General features: G+C 61.1%; 1 protein-coding gene across 1 annotated transcript; it reads right to left on the reverse strand.

Moving 5' to 3' along the window:
• Nucleotides 1–1,297: 1,297 nt before the first annotated feature.
• Nucleotides 1,298–8,048, reverse strand: KRT18 (keratin 18). Its single transcript, XM_050925348.1, has 7 exons — nucleotides 7,562–8,048; nucleotides 4,647–4,729; nucleotides 3,882–4,038; nucleotides 3,542–3,706; nucleotides 3,132–3,257; nucleotides 2,245–2,468; nucleotides 1,298–1,572 (listed from the first exon to the last, which is right to left on the reverse strand). Exons 1-7 carry the CDS (start codon nucleotides 7,967–7,969, stop codon nucleotides 1,443–1,445), a joined length of 1,293 nt encoding a protein of 430 aa, XP_050781305.1. The 5' UTR covers nucleotides 7,970–8,048; the 3' UTR covers nucleotides 1,298–1,442.
• Nucleotides 8,049–8,973: the final 925 nt, after the last annotated feature.

The raw sequence follows: 8,973 nt of genomic DNA on the forward strand, positions 1-8,973 counted from the left end.
GGATCTAAGGAGCCAAATGGGTGTGACCCATTTAACCCCCTTTTGGGGAAGGGGCTGACAGTTGGAGACAAGTCAGGGGAAAGCCCTAAAAAAAACCTTGATTCCTGGCATGACAGGGCCACACTGTCAGGGGCCAGCTGCCAGCAGAAGGGGCTCGGTGCATGGCATATACGACCAGCGCTCTGCCTTATGGAAGGCCACTGGTGCCGCGAACTAGCCAGCCCAGCCTTGGGCAGAACCGCTCCACCCCCCAGGTCCAGTGCTAAGGGTGATGTGCAGGATGCCTGTGATCCCGACTTGTTCGTTCCAGGCCTGGAGAGTGGGGTTATTGAGTTTAATGCCATTAGGGGGCTGGACTTGGGCAGCCCCCCGCCGTGGAATAAGGCATTGTGGGGTGGCCCCGGGACTAGTGGAAGAGGTGTGAAATCCATGAGCCCCACTGCGGACTGAGTGCCAGCGGCAATGGGCCACTCTGATAGACACAGCCGGGGTCTGTGTTATCGGGGGGCAGGACGGGAACCCCAAAGGAGGGAAATGGAAGGGTGAGTGCTTAGAATTGGGGAGGCTAGTTAAAGCAGGAGATTGGGGATTGGACCCCTAGGTTCTATTCCTGACTATGGGAGGGAGTGCGGTCTAATGGTTAAAGTGGGGGAAAGGCGGGGGGGTTGCTGGGAATCAGGGCTCCTGGGTTCTTTTCCTGACCATAGGAAGAGAGTGCAGGCTAGTGATTGGGGGCAGGGGGGGGGAGAGTGGGAGTCAGAACTTCTGGATTCTGTCTCTGGGAAGGAATGTGGTCTAATGGTTAGAGAGGGGTGGGGCTGGGAATCAGGATTCCTGGGAAGTGCAGTCTAATGGTTAGGGGAGGAGGGGTGGAGTGGGAGTCAGGACTCCTGGGTTCTACCCGTGGCTCTGGGAGGGAGTGCTGGGAATCAGGACTCCTGGGTGGGGAGTGCAGTCTGATGGGGATCAGGACTCGGGATGGGGCGTGGTTGGGATTCAGGACTCCTGGGAAAGTTGGCGGGGGGTGGTTAGACCAGGGACTGGACATCTCTGCCAGTGACTGGCTCTGTGACGTTGGGCAAGTCGTTTTATCCACTGCATGCCTCGGTTTTCCCATCTGTATAATGGAGATATAGGGCTATGTCCCTATATGACCAGGGTGCCATGCAGCAGCATGAGAAGAGCTCCGAGCACCTTGGGCCGGGGGCCACTTTACAACCTCATTAGAAGGGAACTCAGGGTTCAGCGAGGATCCCCTGCCCCTCCCCCAAAGGCCACCAGATGTCCAAGCAGCCCGTTCTGAGGCCAATTGTGCTTTTTATTGAGCTCTGCTGACCAAGCAAGCAGGCAGCGGGAAGCAAAGCCGGTTGCACGCGGCCCTCTCAGGGCACCGCAATGCCAGATGCCAAGGGAAAGGAACAGGGACCACGCGGTACATCTTCTCAGTGCTTGAACACCTGGGACTCGCTGGTGTCCGACACCACTTTGCCGTCCACCATCTTCCTGGTTGTGGTGACGACCTTGTGGGTGGTCTGCGTGATGCTGCCGGTGTCCACCAGGGCGTCGTTCAGGCTGCAGAGGGGGAGAGAGGGAGCGTGAACTTCCAAGGGGCTGTCCCAGAGTCCCCGGTCCACTGCATGCAACCAGGGATGAACGGGATCAGTAACCCGGAGTGGCATTATGCCCCGGTAAGCATTAGCCCCTCCCTGCCCCCACTCAATGGGCACCCATTTTCCCTGCCACCGGCTCCCTGCCAGAGCCACGAATCCCGGGAACGTGGGGTTCTAGTGATGAGGCTCCCCTGGGAGACAGCCCCAGACGCGTGGTTGGTCCCGCACTGCCCCTAAGAGGGGCAGAGCCCATTCCTGGTGGGGATCTGGGCCTGACTGCCCCTTCCCATCCCTTGGGGAGCCTCAGGGGCCCCGTGGCCCAGCAACTGGGGCCAGACACTAGGAGTGTGGGGGAATATTGGGTGCATTGCTGACCTTCTCTCTGGCCTGGGTCAAATCACAACAGCTTTCCGGACCCTCAGCTAACCCCGCTGGGAATTGCTATAACAGGGAGTGAGGGGCAAGAGGAGTTATCCTGGAGCTGGGTTTCCTTAGTGGAACAAATGACGAAGTCTAGGGGCCCCAGGGTTAAATCCTCCTTATCCCACTGCTCCCACCAATGGGAAGCGTGACAGGGCACCTGGACAGCAGCAGGGCTGTGGGAGGAGCAGACACCCCGGCCTGAGGCACTCACTTGAACTCCTCTCCGCCCTCCAACAGCCGCCTGTAGGTAGCGATTTCTGCCTCCAGCTTGTCCTTGATGTTCAGCAGGGCCTGATAGTCCTCAGACTGGCGCTGGATGTCGTTGCGTACCTGAGCCAGCTCCGCCTCGGCCCGCAGGAGCTGCCCATTCAGATGCTCCATCTGCATGGCGTAGCGCTGCTCCACGTCCTGAAGGTTTGCTTCCAGGCTGGCTTTCTGCAAGGGGAGGAGAGGTCAGTGCCATGCCTCCGTGGGCACCAGCCACACCTCTGGGGAGGATGCCACGCCCCACAGGCATTAGCTCCTGCCCTTTGGGGGGAAGCATTGGACAAGGTGAAACCAGGATGTGGCCTGGCTGAGGGTGACGGGCCATGTTAGCTCCCAGAGGGTATCCCCGGAATGCTGGGTTGCCAGCCTGAGCACCGGGGCTGGATGAGAGCTCTGGGGGAGGACAGGGAGAAAGCCTCCTCCCTGCGCACGGATGGGGAGAGGCTCAACGGGGTGCAGGAGACTCTGGACGTAATGCTTGAGAGCCCAGCTGTGGTATTGCAGGGGGAGTGGGACAGGGAGAACCCGACCTGGTGATGGCGAGGGGAAAGCAGTGCTAGGGGACAGGGGAGTGAGGGAGGAGCCCAGTTACAGTGGTGGTGGAGAAGCAGGGGGACCCCGGCCCTGGCGGTGGGGGTGGAGCAGGGGGACCCCGGCTCTGGCACGGGAAGGGGAGCAGAGGGAGCAGGGAGACCTGGTTCTGGCACAGGAGGCGGGGAGAGAGTAGGGGGACCCCGGCTCTGGCACGGGAGGCGGGGAGGGAACAGGGGGACCCCGGCTCTGGCACGGGAGGGGGAGCAGGGGGACTCTGGCACAGGAGAGGGAGCATACCAGGTTGCGCAGGGATTCCAGCTCGATCTCCAGCGTCTGGCAGGTGCGGCGCAGCTCAGAGATGCTGCTGCGGGCCACCTCGATCTCCTTTGTGTTCTGGGTGATCTCCACGGTGCTCTGGGTGATCTGGAGAGGGACAGGGAGGGGGGATGAGGCAGGTCAGTTACTTGGGGGTGGGGGTGTCTCTTCCTTGACAGCTAGAGCTAGCCTGGGCCAAACCTCCAAACCAGAGCCCCGGATCAGAACCACCCCCGATTCTGGGCTTGGGGATGTGAACTCGTCCTGAACGTGCAGCCACACTGAGGGGCAGAGGGGTGCCCCTTAAGTGGTCTGGTTCTTGAGGATGGCAGGAAGTGGGGGACCCTCCCGGGACAGGCCGTGGCAGTGCCCCACCCCCCTCCCCGGCTCACCATCTGGTTCCATTGCTGGTCCAGGTCCGCCATGTTCTTCTGCGCCAGGGTGTCGTACTGAGCCCGGATCTCCGCCATGACCTTGCCCAGGTCCTGAGGCTGAGCGGCGTCCACTTCCACCGTCAGCCCGGAGCTGGTGATCTGGGCCTGCAGGCTGTCCACCTCCTGCAGGGACACACCCGCACCGGTGAGATGTCCGCCCTTTGGGAGAAGGGACCCTCCCCACTCCATCCTGGGCCCTTCTGGGGGCTACCTCCCACCCCGCAATGGTGAGCCCGGAGCTGAGCCACGCAGGATGGTCCTGCCCCATGTGGGCACAGCCCCCCTCCCCCCCGCTTACAGCCTCATGGTTCTTCTTCATATGGATCAGCTCCTCCTTGAGGGATTCGATCTCCCCCTCCAGCTGCAGCCGGCTCATGTTGGTGTCGTCGAGGACCTTCCGTAGCCCGTTGATGTCGCTCTCCACCGACTGGCGGATGGCCAGCTCTGACTCAAACCTGCGCCAGGGATGGAGAGGGGCTCAGTGCTTGGGGACGGAGCTTCAGCTCTGCAGGGGGGGCTGGAGCCCCTCTGCTGTCTGTGGGGGTAACAGGGCCTTTGGGGGGGCAAAGCCCCTCCCCCATATGTGGAGTGCTGCAGGGGGTGCCTTTGGGGGGCAAAGCCCCTCCCCCATTTGTGGGAGTGCATTTGGGAGGGGAAGAGCCCCTATGTGTGGCGGTGGGGAATGAATTTGTGGGGCAGAGCCCCTCCCCTATGTGTGCGGGTGCATTTGAGGGGCACAGCCCACCCTGTGTGTGAGTAGGGTGGAGGTGTATGTTTGGGGGTTGAGACTCCTGTACCATGAGTCTGTGTGTTTGGGGGGGAGCACCCTGAGTGCCAGACCTCTCCGCCCTCCGCATGCCAGAGTCCCCTCAACATCCGGGGTGCAGACAGCAGAGCAGAGCTGCTGCACCCCTCCCATATACCCTGGGGAGGGGTGGGCTTCCCCTCTGGGTCATGCCCCTCCCACCGACCCAACCCCACCAGGGGATCTCCACCCCGGCCAGGGCAAAGGGGGTCAGGGTGAGAGGACAGTGACTGCGTGTCTGCTCAGCAGGACGCTCACTTGACCCGGAAGTCATCGGCGGCCAGGCGGGCGTTGTCAATCTGCAGGACGATGCGGGCATTGTCCACTGCGCTGTCCAAGATCTAGGCAGGGAGAAGATGCATGGGGGGTGCGGTCAGTGGGTGCAGAGAGCAGCGCTGGGGCTGGCGGGGTAGGGGGGGCCCGGATAAGGGGTTGAGTTCTGAGCTCTCCCAGCGGGGTGCACATGCCCCCAGGATGGCAGCAGGGTCCCACGTGCCCTGGCGATGCCCCATAACAGCCAGAGGGCGCCGCACCCAGCCTCTGATCCGGGACTCGCTCTCCTGTGCCAGCCTCTGCCAGGAACCTGTAACCTGAATCCGCTGGGCTCCTGCCAACTTGCTGCATTGTTTGCCCAGCTCAGCACAGGTGCAAGGCAGGTGCGGTTCCCACAGCAACGGGAGAGGAAGGTGCTTAAAGAGACACCGCCCGGTCTATTCGTGGGTGCCTGTCACCCTGAAATCTGAGCCCTAAAAATGAGACTAACGGGTGCCGAGCACAGGAGAACCAGCAGGCATGGGTTTTATTCACCGGTAGGATCCCCTGTAGGACCCAGGCCTCCTGGCTCCCAGTCCCATCGCTGGGTGACCTTGGGCAGCAGTTAGGCCCAAAGTACCCTAAAATTTGGGGTACCCCACTTTTGGGGTGCCCGATTGGAGACGGGTTTGACAGCAACCCACAGCGCCGATGGAAGCCCCCATGTTTGCTCAGCCCCTCAGAAAAACAGGCCTTGGTGGCTGGGTTTCCCCGTGAGCTCAGCTCTGGTTACTCCCCTAAATTAACAGTCAGTTAACCGGTGAGACATTAGCACCCCAAGTGCTAAGCTCTTGCTGAAAACCCAGCACCGGCGGGGGGTGCCGAGTGCTTCGAAAATCTGTGAGATCCCAGTTTCAGAGATGGGGAAACCGAGGCACGGGGCAGTGATGTGACTTGCCCAAGGTCACCCAACCAGCCAGTGGGAGAGCCAGGAATCAAGCCCACGTTTTCCAGTGCACTGCCCACTCAGCCATGCTGCCTCCTTCCTAGGGCACCTTTCTACCAGCCTCCACCCCACGGGTTGTACTGGTGGGGTTCCACTGGGCCACGATCTCACACTGCTAGCCAGCACAGTGACACTGTGTGGGTAGACCAGGCCTTTCTCTTTGAACTTCCAGTAGGGAAAGACATGGTATGGGAAGGAGTTGAGTCTAATGGTTAGAGCAGGGCGGGGCTGGGAGTCAGGACTCCTGGGTTCTGTTTGCAGGCTTGGAAAGGGGTGTGGGACTTGTCGAGGGGGCTAAAGTAGGACAGGCTAGGAGCCAGGACTCCTGGGTTCTTTTCCCAGCTCTTAGTGGGGAGTGGTGTCTAGTGGTTAGAGCAGAGGCATCAGGACTCCTGGGTTCTCTTCCCAGCTCTGGGAGAAGAGAGATTTGCTGTGGATCACAGGGCGGTCATCCCCTCAGGTATAAATAACCCTGAGGGGCCAAATTCTCTTCCTTTCCCCCAAGGGAGCCAGGGGCGTTGCCTGGCAGGGTTTTCAGGCAGGGGTTGGTGCTTTCCATCTCTCTCTCTGCCCCCTGCACCTGCGCCCCCGCCCTTCCAGATGGGTCTGTCTCCTGTCGCCCTGCACACCTGTTCCCGCCGCACCTTTCCAAACGGTCTCACTCTTTGTTCTGTTTGCCACCTGTGACTCAGCCCAGAGAGGGAACAAACATCCGTCTTGTCTCCCACCCACCCCAGCTACACCTCACCGCACCCGTTTTACCCTGACCCATCCCACTCTGCATGGGAAGGGAGTTTTCAGTCAACCCAGGATGCTGGGTGCAAACAAGCAAGTGCCCCTGAGATGGCCCTGGGGGGCTGGATTAGGAAACTGGCATGCAACAAACATTAAGGAGACTAAACCAGCCCTACCGGCGGCAGCAGGGCCTAGTGGTTAGAGCGCTGAACTGGGACTCGTGAGACCTGGGTTCGGGCCCTCACTCTACCACGGACCTTGGGCGAGTCACTTTGCCGCTCCGTGACTCAGTTTCCCTTCTCCCTATTTAGAAGGGGAGGTCAAGGCAGGGGCTGCCTTCCCCTGGTGTGTGCGCAGCGCCTGGCGCAACAGGGCTGCTACTGGAATAATCATCCGCTTTGAAGGAGGGGCCGAGCCCCCCTGCGGAGTGGGTGGGAATTAAACCCCTGCTGCCCAGACAGGCTGTAGCTGGAGGAGCAGGGAAAAGCTGGAATTCCACCCTGCCACACCCTGCTCCTGTTCCTTGATTACAGCTCCTCTGAGCTGTGCTGAAGGTCAGGTCTCTGTGCAGGGGAGGGGAATGAGTAACTCCTCCCTGGCAGGGTGTACTGGAGCCCCAGGCTGCAGCAAAGTGCCTGCCCTCAAGCTGGCTGAGTTTACCAGCTTCCCACCTGGGGATTCAGGCCGACCCCGCACAGGGGGCTGGGTTGGGCCCCTCGGCCTCCAGCCCAAGCGGACCCGGCATGCCCAGACGCAGCACCACAGCGAGCTGACTGCAGAGGGACCTCCTGGGGGCTTGGGGGGGAGCCCAGGTGGGTGAACGCACGGGGCTGTGCTTGGGATATGGGTGCCAGTCAGTAACCTTACAACATTCTCCAAAGGGGCGGGGGGCATGTTCCTAAGGCTTCCCTTCGCTGCACGGTCCCCTGCAAGGGCAGCGAACCCACGCCACCCCCTGCTCCTCGGGGGAGGGGGGGCACAGAGGGCTGACCCAGATATGGGGATGCCAACAGGTTCGTGATCTTCCCCTCTCCCACTGGCTTGGTCCCAGGCAGAGATGGTGCTAGAGTGTGTGTGTGTGGGGGGTCCTGCATGTGCCCCCTCCGCCCTGACACAGCGGGGTTGGGGGCTGCAGATCGGAGCGTGATCCGGGGAGGCAGGAGCAGGGTGAGCACCTCACCTGCTTCCTCAGCTCCTCGATGATGTCGAAGTAGTGGCTCCAGTCCCGGGAACTGGGACCCTTCTTGTCCATGAACTCCCGGATCTGGGTCTCCAGCCTGCGGTTGTCGGCTTCTAGGCTGCGCACCTTGTCCAGGTACGAGGCCAGGCGATCGTTCAGATCCTGCATCGTTTCCTTCTCGTTCTGCACCACCCCGGAGCCCGACAGGGCGATGCTGTAACTGCCTCCGGCGCTGCTGCCCGGGAAGCTGGACCCCAGGCTGGTGGTCCTGGCCACGGAGATCCTGGAGCCCGACCCCCCTGCCCCGGCGTAGACGCTGGCAGCGCTGATGTTTGGGGCGTACCTCCTGCCCATGATGTTCGGGCCTCTGGCGCTGCTGGAGTAGGTGGTGGATCTAGAGTAACTCATGGTGCTGGCAGCAGGTGGGGAACAGACAGAGAAAGGCGATTGCACCAGTAGTGAGGTCTCAGCCTTGCAGGGCTGTCCCGGCTGCAGACTGGGATTTATAGCCAGGAACAGAGGAGGGGCCGGGTAGGGCTTAGCCACCCCCACCTCTACCCGCGTCCCTCTGCTCCAGGAAGGTGGGGCTAGGCTGAAGCCTGGTCCTGGCCTTTGTTTGCACAGCCGGCTCACCTGATCCGTTGCCAGGGACCCAGCCCCATGGAACCGGATACCACCCGGAGCCACCCACGCCTGTTCCCGAGCTGTGCCTGGCTGAGGAAGGCGGACAGGGGGATTCTGGGCAGAGTTAGTGGAGGGATCTGTCCAGCCGTGGGGGAGCTGGGACCTTTCTGTCCCGGCTCTCTCTGGGCCGGAGCCTGTCTTCAGGCCAGGGGGTCGAGCAAGAGATTTGGGCCTGTGAGTCTGTGGCCCGAGAAGCCTGCCCTCGCCCCCTCCTGCTAGCTGCCACAGTGTTGACACCCCAGCCTGCTGGGTTTTGCCAGCACCCTCCGGGAGGGAGAGGGGGGCTGATCCGCTGGTGCTGAGCGGACTCCCATTGCACCAAATTCTGAAGATGCAGAGATGGGGGGTCATATCAAGCCCCAGCAGAGTGGGGCATAGGGGCAAAGTAGATAGGTGCATCAGCAGAGAGCAGACCGCAATCACTCCCTAACCAGCATCAATCTCCATGTTCGCTTAGCTGGAATCTCTGCTTGCTAACCCAGCGTGGAAACATAGTCTTCTCTGCATCCTAACCCCATTCCCAAATGTGGTTCTCTCTCCATGCTAACGCGGCATGGAAACATGGTCCTCTCTGCATGCTAATCCACCATGCAAATGTGGTTCTCTCTGCATGCTAACTCAGCATGCAAACATGGTTCTCTCTGCATGCTAAACCGGCATGCAAATGTGGCTCTTTCCGCATGCTAACCTGGCATGCAGACATGGTTGTCTCTGCATGCTTATCTGGC

This window comes from Gopherus flavomarginatus, chromosome 16, assembly GCF_025201925.1.
Source record: "Gopherus flavomarginatus isolate rGopFla2 chromosome 16, rGopFla2.mat.asm, whole genome shotgun sequence".
Taxonomy (NCBI): domain Eukaryota; kingdom Metazoa; phylum Chordata; order Testudines; family Testudinidae; genus Gopherus; species Gopherus flavomarginatus.